Raw genomic sequence first — 19,571 nt, 5'->3', positions numbered from 1 at the left:
AATCAGCTGATAGTTACAAGTTTTTAAATTTTTTTAAATGTATTTACTTTCACAAAAACAGCTGTCCCGGTGCTCTATTACACCTGAAATGTGTTTTTTTCCAATAACAGACTGTACTTACTCTCTTCAGTGAACGAATGCCTGGGAGAGTACAAATCTGAGTCTTCATCTGCAAAGTAAATAAAAGGGAAATCTGAGTTTTTAAACCAGAGCAGGAAACTATTTATTTGCCTTTTCACACATAGTAAAGGTTCAAAGCAAAGCTGGGGCTCAGAACCTTACAAGTACCACGGCAAAAAAAAAGAGACTGGAATTACCTCCAGGTTAAAGCACTACCTGGAGCATGTAGGATTTAAACAAAGGAATTACAAGCATTTCAAGACTGCAACAGACACGCTGCAGTCCTGAAACCGTCATTTCTAGGGGTGAGAACACAACAAGGGCTCTATTAGCTGTTAGCCTGGAGATACACAAGCAGTTTTTAAGCAATTATTTCTCGGCATATATTCAGCTGACACTTTTTTTGCTAAAGAGGCAGTTTGGCTACAGACATGTGGAAGCTTGAGGAAACTTTCTGGTCCGTGCTTTTTTTTTTTTTTTTTTTTTGTCGAAGTCTTTTCAAAATGATTCCAATTAGTATACAGTAGCAGTAGTAGTGTGCTGTAAACAGGTGCCATCTAAAATTGCTTACAATAACTGTCAATGTTGCAGTGTGCGTATGGCACATTTAGCAACTACAGTTCACACGTAAATTTTCCTTTTTATTACAAATTGCTTGTGTATGTTCGGCCTTACAACACATCTTGAATAGTTACACTATATTGTAAGTTTAAGTAACTCTCAACACCTTGGCTGTTATTCTCTTCTACATGGTCCATTCAGATCTGTTCAAAATAACTGCCAACAGGTACCCTGGTTTGTGGGACCTGCACCAATAATATTCTGTACACAGGGGTGGGACAATAATTTGACCACTTGCCATGACACTGTCAAAAGGGAGTGGCACTGGTTCACCCGACCAGTCTGGTGGGTGAATAAATTGTCTTATAAATCATATTTAATGTTAATGAACTGTTTCTCCTGAAACATTAATAATTTAATTTCAATATCAAACATACTAGCCCTCAACGTTTTCAAAGATGCATGATTCTATCAAAAGTGTAAAAGGGTACCTTCAAATGCAGATTCCAAACATGTCTTTAACTATTAAATCGACCAAGTCCTTCACATTATAATAATGTAACTATACCTAGCCTGCAGTAGGCGGCCATAGCTGTTTATTGTCAGTACATATTGAAGGTATTTCTGATTTATTGCTCAACCACTGTATATATTTAATTATAAATACATAAACACAATTTAATTACTTTTATTTTTCAATTTCCCTTTGTATCATTCACACCAGGATATCTGCATTACCAAGCTCTCTTCAAGCCACCAATTCCAAACACCAAGCAGCACCCAGCTGTCAAATGAGTGTAGGGCACAAGGGACATGATGATAAAGAAGTGCTGGGTACTCCAGAGACACACAAGAGCCTAACAGTGAAACAGAGGCCTTTGGTACAGTGTGTCTCAGCTATCTCTGAGAACACAGAGGCTAGCTTGTGAATGATCTCCCCTGGGAATGAAAAGCAGCTAAAAAGAAAGGAATGGAGAAACGAAAGAAAAAACCTACAAAGCACACAGCTAACCAGTTCTCACCACAAACCTACAAAGCACACAGCTAACCAGCTCGCACCACAAACCTACAAAGCACACAGCTAAACAGCTCTCACCACCAGTCAGAGCGGACTGGCTTTGAGAAACAACAGGCCTGGACTCAATACTTGCTCAAAAAGCACAGATTTCAAATCGAGACTTGATAAAGAACATCGAGTTCAAGTGCCCTTTAGGAAATAACTGAAACAGAAGTGGTCGAATACGCTCGAAAAAATAAGACAAAAATGTCTCCTGGTGTGCCTTATAGAGACATATGCAATGAACTGACAATATTTAATTCCTTCTAAGAATTACAGTAGCAGTGCAGTTCTAAAAACTGCATTTGAAATTATTTTACACTTTAGATTTTATGGTTGTTGTTATTATTATTTGTTTTATTTGTTTATTTAGCAGATGCATTTATCCAAGGCGACTTACAGAGACTGGAGGTTAAGCTGTATCTTGTAGGCAAGAGATGTTTACTCTGTGACAAATATATATGAACTAGTTGTATTGTGCTCACGGTAATGGACAGTGATAGTGACTACAGATAATTAAACTGCATGCCAGCAGACTTCATCCCACATCCCTTTTAAAGTCGTGTCGAAGCTAACTTGATAGGTCGGTGTGCTTTGCTGGCAGGCTACACCGCTTCCATCAGCTCCAACTCATCTTTTGTTTTGTTTTTTATTTACACTTTATAGTTTTGTTCACCAGGGCCTTACAGTACTGTGCAAAAGTTTTAGGCAGGTGTAAAAAAAATGCTGTAAAGTAAGAATGCTTTCAAAAATAGACATGTTAATAGATTATATTTATCAATTAACTAAAAGCAAAGTCAGTGAACAGAAGAAAAATCTACATCAAATCAATATTTGGTGTGACCACCTTTTGCCTTCAAAAAAGCATCAATTCTTCTAGGTACACTTATACAAAGTCAGGGATTTTGTAGGCATATAGTCAGGTGTAAGATTAGACAATTATACCAAACAGGTGCTAATGATCATCAATGCAATACGTAGGTTGACACAATCATTAACTGAAACAGAAACAGCTGTGTAGAAGGAATAAAACTGGGTGAGGAACAGCCAAACTCAGCTAACAAGGTGAGGTTGCTGAAGACAGTTTACTGTCAAAAGTCATACACCATAGCAAGACTTAGCAGAGCAACAAGACACAAAGTAGTTATACTACATCAGCAAGGTCTCTCCCAGGCAGAAATTTCAAGGCAGACAGGAGTTTCCAGATGTGCTGTCCAAGCTCTTTTGAAGAAGCACAAACTTGTTTAACTTGTTAAATGACTTACATTTATTTACTTTTGAATACAAATTAATACAAATTGGCTATTAAAAGGCTATTCAGATTAGTTTCGTAAGGCAGGTCAAATCCATAATGTCTTTGGCAAACCATTCTTGCAAACTGTTTGGGGCTTTTAGAGCCGTTATGTAGGAGATAGGGTTTATAAAACTGAGGTGACATTTTCTATAATCCGAGGCAAGTCTACAGCTATATACAAGCATGTATTTCTGCTACTTTTCTGTGTACTGCAAAATACACTATGGCAGTTTGTTTTGGTTAACAAATATAGTGCAAATTAAAATAACTATATACATGAATTGCATTTACATTCTATGTTTCTAAAGTAGATATATGTTTACTGTTTGGTTCCATTCAGACAGCTACATTATTATAAAAAAAAGAATATATTACAATTGTTAAACAACAAAGGCAAGATATTTTGTTTGCATAATGTTAAAAACATATAAAGCAAAATATGCCAGACTAAAAGCAATTAAGGATGTGAAATTACTGCTGTCTGTTTCTGGTCATCTTGCCAGGACACTCTTGTAAAAGAGGCCTCGGTTTCAATTGATTTTTTACTGGTTCAAGAATGAATAAATACAAAAATACATACACCTGCTGCATGCCACACAAGCCAACAAAAGAGAACTTTTAATTTGAGATCATTATTACCATGGCTTGAGAGAGACACTTGACTGTTTTATCTCCCGGATGATTCACTAGCTCTGCTGTTTTTATAAAATGCTTCTTTTCAGATTGATAAAATTGAAGTGATAAAACGGGATGCAGCCTTTTTTTTCCGAACCTCTTGCTCACATCAGACAGACCCCTTGACTGGTTTGAGAATTATGGGCCTGAAAGACCTTGTGATGTTCATAAACCAGGATTGAACAGCCAACTAAACTCGGAATCAAGAGGCCCTTGGTCCTTTTCAACTAATAAACATGGGCCAGCTGTTCTTAATGGGCGGATTAGAAGCCGAGGATGCTTCGACCTACATAGTTAACCATTTGACCTTCATATTTTTTCTTTCGTCCATGCCATCCCTGTTCAGTTAATTTTGTTATTCAGTACTTAAAAACAGCTTTCGCAAAGCTGTGTGTTGTGAGAGAGAAAACGGAGCACTGTTTAGTGTAATAAGCAGACGACATTCAGCAGTTATGTAAATTTCAAATAATTGCTGAATGCCCCAAAACATTGTGTAGCAAATAAAAAAGTGAATAGAGGAGCCTCTCATAACAAAACCTTCAAATCAGTGGGCTGTCAGCTGTTAGGCACAAGCACTGCAAAGCTATGCAAAGGTCAGCAGGGGGTTAGGCAAATGCATCAGAAGGTGACAGAACTAAGCAATGTAACCCAATAAAAGTAGTGCAACAAAAGACATTTTCCTTGCTGTTACCTTCAGAATTAGGACTAGGTGTGGAGACAGGAAACTGGTAGGTAGGAGAATAAGGGTTTTCCTCTGCAGCAGAGAAATACAGTGGATTTGAAAACATCCACACTTTTTTTCCTGTACCTTTCCATATGCATTATATTTATTAAAACATCCAACTACAGTCATGCTTTTATATAATTATTTTTTTTAAATACACTTAGAATGTAAAGAAGCAATATGTTAGTTCTACACGTGGAACACAAGATAATTTATAGTTCCTGCTGAGGCACAAAACTACATTGTTGGCTAGCTGAGGCGGCAGCAGTGGTACCTTCTATTTTGTACAGCTTTTCGGTGGGTTCAGGGAATTTGTAGGTAGGGTGGTAAGGGTTTTCCTCAGGAGAATCTGAGCACAAACAGCGGATTTCAGAAAGAGAAAAGAGAGAGAATATTTAAGAGTGTACAGGATGTTGCAAACACATGCACAGAAACAGACAAACACCTTTTGCAAAGATTACAGACTGTGAGACTCCTAAGCACCCCCTCTACCAGGCTAGTCAGATACCCAAAGGCTCTCCGGAGCCTCCGAGCCTTCATTTTACAAGGTGGAAATGGAAAGAAAATGGAAAACATCAGAAGGGGGGGGGGGGGGGGGTGAAAAAAGGTGTGGACTGGATACAGCCTGCTTCAGAACGTTATGGTTTGTTTTCATTTTCATTTTCAAGAGCCTGTTTGCTAGAAAAGTAATAACCAAGGTAACATATATTCCTTACAAGTCCTTGTTCTTTTGTTCGTATTTTCAACACTTTATTTTGACTTGGGCGAAGACCCTTGACACAACATTATGGGCTATATTTAAAATGCGTTTACTATTTTTTGGAGAAAAAAACACCTGTTAATATAACAAAGCTACTAAACAACCAGGAAATGTAATACATTCTCGAGTTACCTGCATCGTCAAGTTACTTATTCCTTCTTTGGTAACATTAACATCACATTTTCTCTGTTAGAAAAAGTATTGGGTTCATTAAAGATTGGAGCAAATGCTTAGAAAATATGGCCCATTAAGTTTGGTTTCTTCTCACCGTAGTGTTACATAAAGTAAGCCCCCGTCATTTCCTGTGCATTCTATTACACAGGAAGTGAAGGGGAAACAAATACCTCAATTAATATAACTACCATATAATGTTGTTGCTGGTTAAATTCTTGAAAACAATAACATTTACAAATTTAAAATTTTATTTATTTATTTTTTTGGAATAACAAAATTAAAGTATCTCTGGGACGTGACTAGAGCTTGAGGTTTTCAATGTATATTTCTGACAAGTCCCTAAAATGCTGGCAATATTTACCAACCTACTGTAGGGTATCATGTTCAGTAGTGAATCAGAAAATATTACCTTTTGACTAGGTCGCTATAGCTCACTATAAGCAAGTTTGAAAATATCTCTTAACTGTTGGTCATTATTGGACATCTAACTTGTGTGCACTCAGTCAGTATTTTTATATGAACAATACATTTGAAAGTTATCACATCACTTGTTTCAGTGAAGAATCAGTGTTCAAATCAGATACATTTGTCTATGATTCACCAGTGATTTATTACAGGAATTTGAGCAATCACAAATATTATACACTGAATTATCTAAGACCTAGAAATAGTAGGAAATAGTGGTATAGAGTAGAATTCATGCCTGCATTTTATGGACAGTCTTTTGTGGTTGTATTAGGCTGTGTTCACACTAGGTCCATTTAGAGGGTTTGGTCCAATCTCGGTATGGTTTGGTTCATTTGGTGTGATGTCTAATCAACAAAGTCCGCTTGGGAAACGAACTGTACCGAGTCCACCTAAAGAGATGGTCTCGGTCTGTTTGTCAAACATTTGCTAAACCTCAATGTAAACAACAGCATCCCAGTTTTGCTATTGTAATTATTTATTTATTTTTTTTTTTTTTTAAGTACAAAACTGTATCAGTGTGCTTAGCAAGCTAATAGCAGAGTAATGTATTCGGTTATGTTGTAGGTTGCGCCATTCAAAAATAAATCTTTCTGATTATGTGTATACCATATGTTTAAATGGTAATTGCACAAATCTAGCTTTTTGTACATTTACCATTTTTTGACTAGATGACAATATAAAAGACAATAATGAGTGTGGTTATGATCTGCAATACATTTCACCCAATGTTTAACTTTTAAACTATTATTGTGTCATTTTATATATGTTACTTTTGGCTTTAGAGTTGCTACGGCATAAGTGAATTAAATAATAACAAAAAAATACGTCTTTGTTTTTCACTGTAGAAATCTGGTAACCCTAAACTACATGGACAGTGCGACAAACCCTCGATATATAGTAGATTTATATTGGACCCTAACAGCCGCGATATATCGAGTGATTGTCACAAAGACGGCTGTAGTGGATGACGTCAGAACAGAAACAGGAACCAACACAGAACAGACAGAAACGTGGAGTTTGGTGAAGCTGAGCGCTTGGTTGTGCTCAGCATTTAATGATTAAACAAACAGAAAATAAAAGGTTGAAAGACAAACAAAACACAGGACATGGCACTGGTAGCCAAAACAAAGAGACAAACAAAAACGGACTACACAGACAAACATTGTGAGCTGTTCTTACTTTAACTATTATTTTACTGTTACCTCTGTCTCCAATCCCACTCTCAACTCACCGAACACACATCCCCGAGTGAGTGAAAACATGCTGCTTTTATGCAGCTGTACCGAGACTCGATTGCTAATCAATCATTCAGTTGGAGTCTTGGTACAACTGCACGTGAATTAATAAAAGTGCAATTCCCAGTGCTCACATATTATTACATTTTACCTGCACGTGAAGTGCTGTACAATCCTCGCACCTAAATACAAATATACATTTTAAACACTTGTGCTCGTAACCCATATTACATCCTGTGTACCAATGACTATACACCGACATTAACACACAACATGCAACATACAACATCGAAATACACACAGGGGCAGGGCAACATTGCCACAGTGGTACACTTTGTTTAATGCCGACATTAGGAGAACCGTGCAGAATTGTGTAAACTTCATTATTTTACTATAGGCATTCATTAAATTAGCAAAGTGCCCCCAAACAGCACAAGGAGGTTAAGTGACTTGATCAAGGTCAAACAGTGAGTCAGTGAGTGAGCTGAGATTTGAACCGGGGTCCTCCTGGTTACAAGCCTTTTTTTGTATCAAATGAACTTGGTCCCTGTGCTCGCAGTGTGAACAGTTAGCACATTGATATGTTGTTTCAAACTAAACAAACCAGTCCGAGTCCGTTTGAAATGGATCCAGTGTGAATGCAGCCTTAGAAGTTGTGTTTGTATACTGAAATGTTTTACAGGCCTTGGTTACACAATAATTTCAATTCATTTTTCATAATCACCATTATGTTTATAATATTTAAAATACAAAAACATCATGCGTCTTTAGGGATTATGAGCAATATCATTTTTTTTCCTTTTCATTTTACTACAGTTCATGTTATTTATTGATGCAAGCTGTCCTGATTGCATCATTGCCTTGACTGCAGATCTTTTAATGATGAAGGAAAATGAGAAGCCTGACAAAAATACTCCTGTTTGAAAAACAAAACACACTCGATTATCTGAAATCTAAACATGAAGATGATGTTTAATTGCATTTCACTACAAGAAGTCCCATAGAAAGAAATCCTACTTTGCTTTCCACATGTGCATTTACACAAAATACACAACATTTACACAATACCTTTGATTTTGTGGATCTGTTTAAACATTGTTTTATACCAATCCTTGGACTTGTCTGTATTCTGGAAAAGAAAAGATTAAGATTGGTTTTACTTGCGTACATTTTCTTTACAATAAACATGCTCATATAAAGACTACATTATAATTAAATTATTTATTTAAAAAAATGTACAGTGCACAATTATTTTACACCCAATTATAATTTTATAACCCTAACCTTAACTTTATCAAAATTAAAATTAATATATATTTTTTTGTAGAATTGGGGCAAACTTTACACTTGTACAGGGAGAACAAAGTACTCTTTCACTGGTGTTTCAGTTAGGGAATGGCCAATGCTTACAACTGTCCAGGCAGGTACTGTATTACTTAACCTTCAAAACCAACCAAAAATCCACCAATCGCATTATTTCCTTCTTAATATACAACAGGTCTGGAAAACAAGGAATTAGTGTGGATCAAAAAGCAGTACTGCTTTATCAAATCAATCCACTTAAGATTTCAAAATGGAGAAAAGGTTCAACTAGTACAGTTACCAGTAGACATGTACACATCTTTTCAAAACTTTTACAAGTATTCTGTGTCTAACTCTTCTCAGTTTCGTGCACACACTCACGAGCAAAAGGAGTCATACAATGACAATGCCATTTGTAGTGCCAGATCCAAAATTATAAAGGAAGTTAACATATTTTAATAGTGCATAACCAGCAGCTCCTTACCCTCATTGGAATTCCTACATCGTGTAGAGGGCTGATGCCAGTATACTGAGCCCTCATGACTCTTGTTCTCCTCTCGTCCATATCTGCTGCCTTTTCACTCTGAGTGGAATCCACAATCCTCTCAGACACACCTGTGCTTTCTGTCTTGGGATCTGTCTGCCTCTCTGGCACAGGTTCTAAGGATTGAACCAGAGATTGATCAGCGCAAGGCAACAGAACAGCATAGCGGACTGGTTTCTTGTTGTTTAAAAATAACAAGTACATCAAACCCTGATGTAACAGAATACCGTAGTTGCATTGTTCGTGCAAAAACAGAAGCCCTCTTTTTGCAGCCTGAATAAATCACCCAGGCAGCGCAGTTTAGTTGGAAAGAAAGGACATGGAGTAATGAGATGATGTGACAAGAACAAACACATTATGATCAAGGACTTCACCACAGTCTGTAATGGCGGGGACCAAGATCCCAAGTTAGACTATGCTGACACAGCAGATGATATTAAAAAGAGCTTGTCTGATTTTAGTAATGCATTACTCCCCAACACTGATGCTACCAGATCTTAGACATCTTTAAACCATACAGTACAGAAGAAACTTTCCAAACCTTTTACTTATCAAAGAATGGGACTACAACTATACATTTGGTTATCTAGGGAAAATGTATGCATCTTCATTTTAGAAACTTAATACATTTCTAAATAATGTTCTACAGGAACTAATACTTTTCTGCACAATACTTTGAAACATGCATTGTAATGCGTTAGTTACATAGTTATTTTGACCCTTACTCAGAGCAATGTGAGGTCTTTCTCCATTACAGACTCACATCTGACTTTTTAACACTACTTTACTCAGCAAGTGATTTAGGCAAGTGGCTAGAACGGCAGGTCTTTGCACAGCGTTCTACAAACAGTAATCTGTCATTGCTTTGTGCTTTTCGTAGGTTTGAATGCATATTCTGTGGCATCAGCATTTTTAGAAACAGTAAATGTTTTCAGCATCTCTCGTCTTTAAATAGTCAACAGCATGCAGCACTAGAGTCGGTAGAGGCAGGAGAGGAGAAGAGTTAATGAGACCGAAGGGATATCAGCTCATGCAAAGGCTCATGCAAAGTGCTATACATGAATTGGCAGTGCCCAGAGCAAACACTTTCCAACATTGTTACATTGGTGTGGGGTTCAGCTAAAATAATATTTACAATGCAAAATGCACTTTATACACACTGTTGCTTTGTAATGCAACATAATCAGATATTGCAATTTAAAAAAAACAACATTTAAAATCTTCAATAAAACAGTGACATAAAAATTGTTACTGGCCCAGAGCCTTAAAGCTGTAGTGCCCCAAAATCAGTCTAAATGTATACTTTAGTCAATAGTTTAGCACCTGCTGCACGCTACAAAGCAACATACCTTGTTCATAGTTCAGTTTGTTTATATTATGGGATTGCTGGCTGAAACGATGTTAAAACTTGAGATGCTTATTTCTCAAAACTGTGCTTCTGTTAGTTACAATGTTATTCCAGCCAGTGAAATGAAAACCCACTCCTATTGAAACCATGATACCATTGCTAGTCAGTAATAAACACAAAATAAATGACTCACCCCCCCAAATGTGGATTATTTTACTGATGAAATTTTACAGGTGTCTACAGAGTACATATGTTAACCCTTTAACCTAATTGTAAACACATGGGACACTAAACCTAATTGTAACCACATGGGACACTAAACCTTTAAAACAAACCAGTTCATTTGGGAGATCATCAGTCTTAAGCACAAATAACCAGGACTGGCTGACTGAAGTTAGCTGCTCCCTCTGAAAATCCCCCTAGCCAATCAAAATAGCTCAATCTGACTAGGAAAAAATAAATAAATAAAAACGGTTCTAAAATGATGATGTCATTGCTTGCGCACCAATGTGTAACTGTCAGCAGCTACAGTGCTGTTGAGGTGTTTGCTGAGGGCCCTCACAAAAAAACAAAGAAAGCCAGTTTCTTCAGTGAGCAATTGCTGTGTACAAGACCTTCACATCATACCTGCCAAGCTATTAAGGCGCTTTTGACGTTCTGTGGTGAGAGAAGCATATGAAAAAAACAAAAAAACAATCATGTTGATGCACAGAGACGGTGACGTGTGCATTTTAAAAGTGAACACAAAATGCAAAGTGCAGTTTTTATTACTATTAAAAATAAACACTAAACATCTTTAAAATTCTTTTTTTTTAATCCCACAAATCCCAACCAAAAAAGGACACATTACCTTTTCTTTCACCTTGAAAAAATGCCTTTTGTTATTTTATTGGGGTATTACTTTATAAGATGGGTAAAATCATTTTTCCATCTTAAAATGTGCCCTTCTTGAAGAAGTATTTTTCAAATGCTTTTTCATTCTTTGATATTTTAATAAGAATAAAGGATTGCTAGAGAAAACTGTTGGAGCAGATGAGTCATTCAGAAGATCAACAATGAACTTACCATCCATAAAGGATATCCATAATACACATTTCTTATTGCCTAGTTTCATAGACACATGTTCACAAACCGCTCTGATTTTGGTTTCTGATTTGCCGATACGATAAATCCTATAATAGACTCAAGTTAAGTAGACTGATGAAGGCACTTGCTGAAACATTTCTCTACTTGACTTATAAACTGCACCTTTTAAAAGCAGACATTTTTGATAGTGCCTTCAACACATTGATAGTTTCTTCTGTGATTTTACTTGAGAAGGAATATTTTTGACATTATGGATCATATCACTGGGGAACTAGGCTCATAACTGCTCTAGGTTTTTTTTTTATATATATATTTGAATGATATGCAATTAACACAATCCATATCATATTACAAAAAAAATGCAGTAATACAGCGCACAAAATTTGACTCCCCCTTCCACAAGACCCTGGCTGACCCTGTGGATGCCCTACGGTGAGACACTTTGACAGAATGATCATGTATGGTGGCACGAACAACCTAACAGAGACACTTCAGCAAAAGATACTCAACACTCCCTTGCATAATCCAATTGTAAGAAGCACTGGTGAAATGACTCCCTTCGTTGCAATAAGGATTCAGGTTAAATGAGCTGTTTATGACCACTGCTGCAAATGAGCCTGCTGGGACAAAAACCTCAGTGATTAACTCACTTAATAGATTATTAAGATTCATTTAGTCAGTGTTGCAGTGTACATTAATCAATATGTTTACATGCATCAAACACAATGAGAACATTCTCTCTCTCTATCTCTCTCATTTTATAGGATGATCTAGGTTTTAGTCTATTTGCTTTGTCAAACTGTTAATTCATTTAAATAGTCAACTGTATGGTGATTGAACCAATGTAGTATCTTTTTTTTGTACCATAGCCACTGCAACATAACTAACCCCCCCCGTCCCCCGTCCCCCCCTCCAACCTAGAGCTGGATGTGACAATCTACCAGAGATAAAGTCAATACTGTAGCATGAACTGCTACCATTGTTCAATATAGACAAGCTGACAGCTGTGATGCCAGCAGGAAATGTGCTTGTTAGACAGTAGTTTAAAGAATAAGACCCCAGTATTCACAGTGTTGTATTAATCCACTAGGGTTTAACCCTATGTCTTGTTGCAGACACTCCCCATTAAAACAGGTGGATTAAGGTGCAAAATCTATGGTCCAAATTATAAAATAAGTTTCAACCATTTTTGTTTTAATACATTTTTTATTAGGCTAATGCTTTTGTCCAGTCTGCTGGCTAATCCAGCTGGGTAAATAGAAATGACCTTCACACGATGAATACATTTTCTAATATCCCATGATGGTGGTTCTCTGGATCAAGTAGCAAGCCAGGATTTTGGTTCTGCTGGGACCTATATTTAATTTAAATCAGAATTTTTTCCTGTGTACAATATCCACTCAGAGCCTTTTCAATTGTGGTTTGTGGTAGCCAGGGTATTCTCTTCCTACGTGCTTAAACTGTGAAAATATTTCCCAAGGGCATTCATGAGTGTGATTCCAATCTATTGCAGTCCAGGATAAAAACAAACTTGATCAATCTGGCTAATTATTGTGCTATTGACAGGATTCTTGGCTAAAACGAGAGCCTTTGCTTAACCAGGCCTTGTCTTGTCTACTAGTTTTACTGTATTTTACAATATCTATAATCTGCATATCAACAAAACGGATATCAGTGTTGTAGGGGTGGCATTCAGTAGTCAACTAGTCGAATAGAAAAGTGACCTTGTAGCCGACTAATGAATCACACATGTAAGTGCACAAACAGCAATGTGTTAGAAACAGCATGTTCACAAATAGAGCACCACACTGTGAAATACATGACTTTTTTCTTTTAAAAGTGGCAACATATTAGTTCTACCCATACACTGCGGATTATTCAGCATCTCTAAATAGCTGTATTGTTTCTGTGTTAATTGAATAATTTGTGCCTGTAAGTCATTGATCAAGATGGTTTTGCAGACCAGACAATTAAGACTTGTTCCCCAATAGCTTGATCCATTCCAATTATTACTGTGAGGTTTGTAAAAATGTACATCAAATGTACATTAAAAGGACAGTTTAAGGACAGTGGTGTGTAGATCCTCAGCTGTTTAGATCATTCAGTATGATTTGGTACCTATTCAGAACTACTGAAGTGTTACAGAACACAAGAAACACATTGAGCTGCATCTGCCATATCCAGAGTCGTCCATATCGTAGCATTACATTTTAAAAAAATGTCAGTTTTTAATTAACATATCAAGGGTCATAGATCAACTGGGAATATGTTTCTACAATATTTAAGTGGGAGCGTTTGCCAGGAGAAAAAGACTTTCTCTTCTAGGATCGAGTTTTGTTGCAGAAAAGAGCATGATCTGGATACACTGTGATTTAAATTTAAATTCTCTTTCCCCTGTCGAACATTCCCAGGTGTAAGCTGAAAACAAATTCCCTAGTTAATTTGCTTATGATGTGTGATCAAAACAATGGGGATTGTGTTGAAAAATATATTGTTCTGATATTAACAACATAGAATACAGCTAAGTAACGTGTTTCTTGTAAACACTGCAGGGGGGTCTGTGACTCTGTAAGCTATTCATTACACTGTAATTGACCACACATTTCCACACTTGTTCCACATACTAATTCTCATGCGTTGCCGGTTTTGGCACAAGCGGGTGTATTGGGATTAATCTTAGTCGCTGAGTGGTTTTTTCTTACCTCGGTTGTGTTGCAAAAGCACAATAGTGGGGTTGACTGTTGTTGTGGAAGGGTAGACTGAGAAAGGCTTGCCTGTTGATGGGTAAAGTGAGTGCGGATCAGAGTTGGAGCTGAGCGCTGAAGCTTCCGGGGTCACAGGCTGCACAAAAGCAAGAACACACAGTCACAACAGCAAGCAATCAGAGCAGCCGTCTAGTGCACTGTATTGTATAGGAATAACTGAGAAAGACAGTACAGACAGCATGACAGCAAAAAGGAGAGGCGAGTTCAGTTTTCTGGACGTTTACAATGTTTACTACCTAGTTACACAATCCACTGAGAATAAACAGAATATTTCAAAAGCTGTGGAGCACTGTCTTCATGGTAAAATTTCCTGGATATTTGATGTAACATATACCTAAAATATATTGTCTAATTACAATACATTCTGTAATGAATGTTGTCTTAATGTGCCCCCCCCCAATGCTGTAATATAAATTGAGTTAAAACATCAAGAAAATGTTAACACAAACAAATTTCACCCCCTCCCAAGAAAAGGCAAAAACAGATTTCCCCTAAATACATGAAGATACTTCCAAAGCAGGTTGCATAACTGTTTAACTGTGGTGTTTAAAGCAGTAACATATCATTACTATTTTTCTTTGTAGCTTGATTCTCGTCTTCCTTCCAGAAACATAAACATTTCAACACTGCAAAACACTGCCAGAGAAAGAAGCACATGATAAACTGCCCCATCCAGCCTGCATTCCGCACCCAGCAGGTACCAAGACATGCAACACTCAAGCAGGCTACAATGAGGCCTGATTACCGCAGCTGACAGCATCAGGAAGGAAAGAAAATAAGTTTAGCATCAATGCTAGAAGGAGCTGGGACAGTGCGACGCCAGCGGGGCCACAGCTATGCAAAACAGGTGTAGTGTCTCATAGGGAAAGGGAGCAGAATGTACAGGAACACAGCCAGAAAGGATCACATGAGGTCTTGTTAGAACATGAGAGCATTTAAAGTGAAATGAATCTGTTTGGGCCAGAGACTCGCTTGTACAGAGGGGTGCCTTGTGCAGCAGTGTTAGCAGTACCAAGACTGCTGTGCTGCCAAATGTGTTGATTTTGGCCAGTATCAAGGAAGGAAGGAAGGGTAGAAGTTCAGCACAGGTTGGAGCACAGTTGATACAAAGAAGCTTTTAGTAAATGACCATTGAAGCCATGGAAGCACAACTTGTAAAAGTCATTTAATCTGTTTTCATGCACTTTGAGCTCTCACAAGTGGTGAGGTTTTTAGTTTTTTTTTTTTTAGTAGGCTTAGCAGGTTTTAGCCAATCTTCACTGATTCAAAACAAAGTAGATAAAACAAAGCTGTTTTGATCTGTGCCACTTAGGAAGTGGGTGAGAGCACTGGTGTCTTACTGTAGGTGCAGAAAGTCCAGGGAGTGTGGCTGAAGTCTCAGGGAAACTCAAAGGAGCTTCTACAAGAAGGGGACCCGGTGCAGGTGACAATGCTGGTTGTGGCAGCAGACTAATGGGGGACGCAGAGCCACTGGAGGTGGTGGGTGTGTGGTGAGCTGGTGACCTCTGCAGGTGAGGGGGTATGAAATCATCGAGAGTCGGGAGGGTGAGTGACACTCTCGCGGGATCGGGTCCAGTGGGTAGCAGAGACGGTGGGGGGGTGCACGGTCCGCCCTCTGTTGCTGAAGAAACTACAGCAACCTCAGCCAGTGGGACCACTATGATGTCAGGCTGAGCAGAGCCAGCTGTATCGTCCTGTTGGAAATAAGGGGTTTGTTATGCAAACAGCTTTAACACACGGCCAACTTAGAACCGACTGTCCTGCATCATCGACTGACAGGGTGACATCGCCAGAAGAACTGCACATTTACTAAGACCTGTCCTCCAGTTGCTAATTCTGTTGGCTTGTAGAATAAATGCAGGGATTTCAAATGTATTGCACTTGCAATGAAAATGCACATATCTATTTGAACAGGCACTAAGGATTGTTTGTTTTATGACTCTTTGAACAAATACCCAAATTTGCACTGGACAGGACTTCATCTTTAAAGAGCAGCTGGGTATGGGTACACATTATCACAGTTATCTTAACTAATGTTAGATAGATTTTTGCATTATTTTCTGTGCTGTACTTGGAGAGAGGAGATGTTTGTTTTCATCTTCTGAGTTTTAAAGTCACCAGGATGTGATGACTGAAACTGAAAATGATGAACAGTGATTCTAAACATCAAGAATTATTTATTCATTTTGATAACTGTGACATGTCATCCCTGTACTGAGTTTTAAAACAGGTCCAGTTCTTCTAAAAGCTCAGACTCTGATTGGGTCTTGCTCCTTGTGATGCATCATCTCTGTAGATAAATAGAGGACTTCAGCCAACCTAGCACTCAAACTGAAAAACAAGCGTGATTAAAATCATAATAAAAAATGAAACCATATTAAAAGCTGATGTTTGCTGGTGAACAGTATATTTCAGAAACATGCACAGGACTGGATTCAGTAAAAGATAAGAATGTGTATGGCTGAAGCTTAATCAGTTGTGTCAAAGGGTGGGTTAAGAAGCTTCCAGCACCCCACTGTCAACACACATACCAACTGACTGTGGTGGAACAACCCAGAATACAGCTGGAACCAGTCAACTTGCACACTTATCTTTTATCGAATATGGACCACAACCTTTTCAGGTACTCAACAGCACAATATCCTACATAGAATTCCTCCTACAGAACAACACCTGTTTGTAAAAAGAAAAAGTCGGAAATTAGGTTTTCGCTCCTTTAAAAATGAAAGGAAATTAGAGAATATTTCAATGCTTGTCGGAGACGTGTCAAGATTGAAACACAGAGAAGCGAAGTAGTAAAGTCAGAGTAGTACCATGCCATATCCCTCTGCTTGTGCAGACCGTTGCCGTTGATCTGACCAGTAAGGTCCTGTCTGCCTTGCTGATTTGGTGTTCTGGTAATCTATGATAGCATCCCGTCTCTGGTCCGATGGAAATGGTTGCCAGATGCTGATGGAATCTCCTTCATGGCAGTAGCTCCCAAGACCTTCAGTTAAGAACGGCCTGGGAGGGATGGGAGGAGGGGGCGATTGGGTGTCACCTGTGGGGGGGCTACCGCCTGTGCCTGGGGGTGCTGGGTGCATGGTAGCTTCTGAGAAAACACCTTGTTCCTCTTGTGGGAGACTTACAGACGAGACAGGCACGCAAGTGTTGTTAGATAAACAAGCTACATAGAGACTGCTAATCTTTTTCTCAGGACTGGCTTGTTGGCTCACACTGCCACTTGCAGTGGCAGACTGAGCTGGTCTGAATTGTTCCTGGCCAACATGCACTGTGCCTTTAGAGACTGAACCAGACACTGGTGCTAGCGTGCACCCTGCTGAAGAACCTGGGCTTACACCAGAGTATTGTGACAAGCACAGCCCACTGATGCCACTAGATGGTGCTGTTGGCGTGTATGGTTTTGGGTAACTCATGTACAAACAATCCGTGATGGGAACCGTTGAAAGGTAGGAGAGTTTCTGGTTAGTAGTGGGCCGCCATGCAAAGCTTTTCTCTTTTGGAGGAGGGGGCAAGGGGAGAGATTTCTTAACAGAACAAACCACAAACAAGAAAAATACTGTTAGAAGAAGAAAAAGAAGTAAAAAGATGAATCTCTTAAAAGCTGAAAAAGAACCTGAGTGACCATAATCAGAGCTCTCTTGCATATTGCATTCAAATTACTGGATATACTTTCAAATACAGGTACATTACCACACTGTCACTATACAATACTGTAGTTATAGTTATATTAATATGTGCAGCATTACAAAATAAATTGCTGTATCACATTATAGGTTTTAGAGACACACTGACCAACAAGTCTAATGTATGAGCTCATGGAAACATAAAAAACTGGTACAATTAATAGAAATTCCCCTTTAGGGGTGTTTAAATATTGCAGTATGGTAACTATGCTGTCACTACATAAAATTAATCGTTTACCTGTATTTTCAAGTGTACCATTATTATTTCTAGTCTACCATTGTACTACATAAACAAAGAAATAACTGTACTTAACATCAATCAATTCAAAGAACATGCAAGCCCTTGGAACAGATTTACTAAGTTTGTTCTCCAGGACAAAGTCTGTCTACTTTTACTGAAATGAAAACTTTCTAAAAACATCTTGAACTGTTTAATTTTTGTTTGAAACATTAACAGCTTTTTATATTGCCATACCAAAGTGGAGCGAAACCTTTGTAAGTCTAGCCCATTGTATATTAATCCAAATATTTTGTAAATATGAAAAGGTCAGATCATTTTTACCTAAGGAAAACCCAATTCTGTTCATTAGATGGAAAAAAAATACATAGTGATGAAAAATTTTTGTTTTTCAAAATAAATCTCATCAAAGTAACCGATTAAAATATAGTTTAGTTTACCTGCCACATCAAACAGACCTGTTATTTCCATGTAATCCTTTCAAACAGACCTTTATTTCCATGTAATCCATTCAAAAGAAACCTACCTTTGATTGTGACTTGCTGTCTGCAATAAGGTTTGGTCTGACACTCCGGTATCCCTTAGCAGCCAGCGAATGGGCTGAGCTGTCTCCATTAGTGTCAACACTGGACAGTGTCTTCCAACCATCTGTAACAGTGGAAACAGAGCAAAGTCAAGGTTAACTGTGATGAGAAAAAAACTAAATAAAACTCCAGACCTTTAATTCCAAAGAAGGCAGAGAACATAAACCAGGGTTATCAATACCTGTTCCTGTGTCTGTTGGCTCGGGACCTGAGGGTTTTTCCACAGAGAACGACGTACCAGAATAAAAAGGGCAAAAATAAACTGTTATTTTCAAAAGAGAACAAGTCAGTAATCTGTACCACACAGTGTAAAGCGTCTGACCACTCCAACAGACAAAATGCTTTCTGTAGGGACTCATACCGATATGCTTGCAAATTACCATAGAAACCAGCACTAAACAAGATGCCCTCACAATCTCTGACCTTTGTAAAGACAACAAGGCCCTCATTCATGGGGATGTGGAAAGCTATTGTTCTGCTGCCCCCTTTATTCAGAAAGGCAGAGCAGCAATTAAGACATCTCCGAAAAAGTGATGGCCACGTTCCCACTCTGGAGTTTCAAATGCCGCAAATAACTGCACATTCAAATCTGAGGACCTGAAATGGATCGTGGGCTGTTCAGAACAAGAACGTCTTTTGAAATGTTGACCTGCTTAATGAAGAGACCCTTAGTAATTCAAGCAGGATTGAAAAGCACAAATTATATATATATATATATATATATATATATATATATATATATATATATATATATATATATATATATATATATATATATATAAACATTGTACGATTGGTTTACAATCATTCAAATTCTAGATGTACATAAATATAATAGTTGACCAATGGGAAAGTCAGTCCAGGGCTGACATACTGCATATGCAATTCATCATCATTAATCCCTATACAGCATCACAGTACATTTCAGTACAAGGGGTGCTGTGCTACTG

The 19,571-nt window shown here is 38.0% G+C and overlaps 1 protein-coding gene across 44 annotated transcripts in view; it reads right to left on the bottom strand.

The window, feature by feature from the left end:
• LOC121321895 (sorbin and SH3 domain-containing protein 1-like) overlaps positions 1-19,571 on the bottom strand; it is a 138,982-nt gene that overhangs the window by 46,952 nt on the left and 72,459 nt on the right. For 35 of the 44 annotated variants that reach the window (XM_041261250.1, XM_041261246.1, XM_041261258.1 and 32 more), the window contains 11 exons: positions 18,803-18,829; positions 18,564-18,685; positions 16,927-17,640; positions 15,454-15,807; positions 14,051-14,189; positions 10,890-10,919; positions 8,855-9,030; positions 8,137-8,197; positions 4,706-4,780; positions 4,399-4,461; positions 122-169 (listed from right to left, as the gene is read on the bottom strand). In XM_041261250.1, coding sequence (XP_041117184.1) covers positions 122-169; positions 4,399-4,461; positions 4,706-4,780; positions 8,137-8,197; positions 8,855-9,030; positions 10,890-10,919; positions 14,051-14,189; positions 15,454-15,807; positions 16,927-17,640; positions 18,564-18,685; positions 18,803-18,829 — 1,809 coding nt within the window. The remainder of the gene's footprint in view (positions 1-121; positions 170-4,398; positions 4,462-4,705; positions 4,781-8,136; positions 8,198-8,854; positions 9,031-10,889; positions 10,920-14,050; positions 14,190-15,453; positions 15,808-16,926; positions 17,641-18,563; positions 18,686-18,802; positions 18,830-19,571) is intronic. The other 9 variants (XM_041261242.1, XM_041261273.1, XM_041261275.1 and 6 more) reach the window with 7 other exon arrangements.

Source organism: Polyodon spathula, chromosome 10 (genome assembly GCF_017654505.1).
Source record: "Polyodon spathula isolate WHYD16114869_AA chromosome 10, ASM1765450v1, whole genome shotgun sequence".
Lineage (NCBI taxonomy): Eukaryota > Metazoa > Chordata > Actinopteri > Acipenseriformes > Polyodontidae > Polyodon > Polyodon spathula.
The sequence above is the reverse complement of the archived record's forward strand: the minus strand, read 5'-3'. Positions and strand labels throughout refer to the sequence as shown.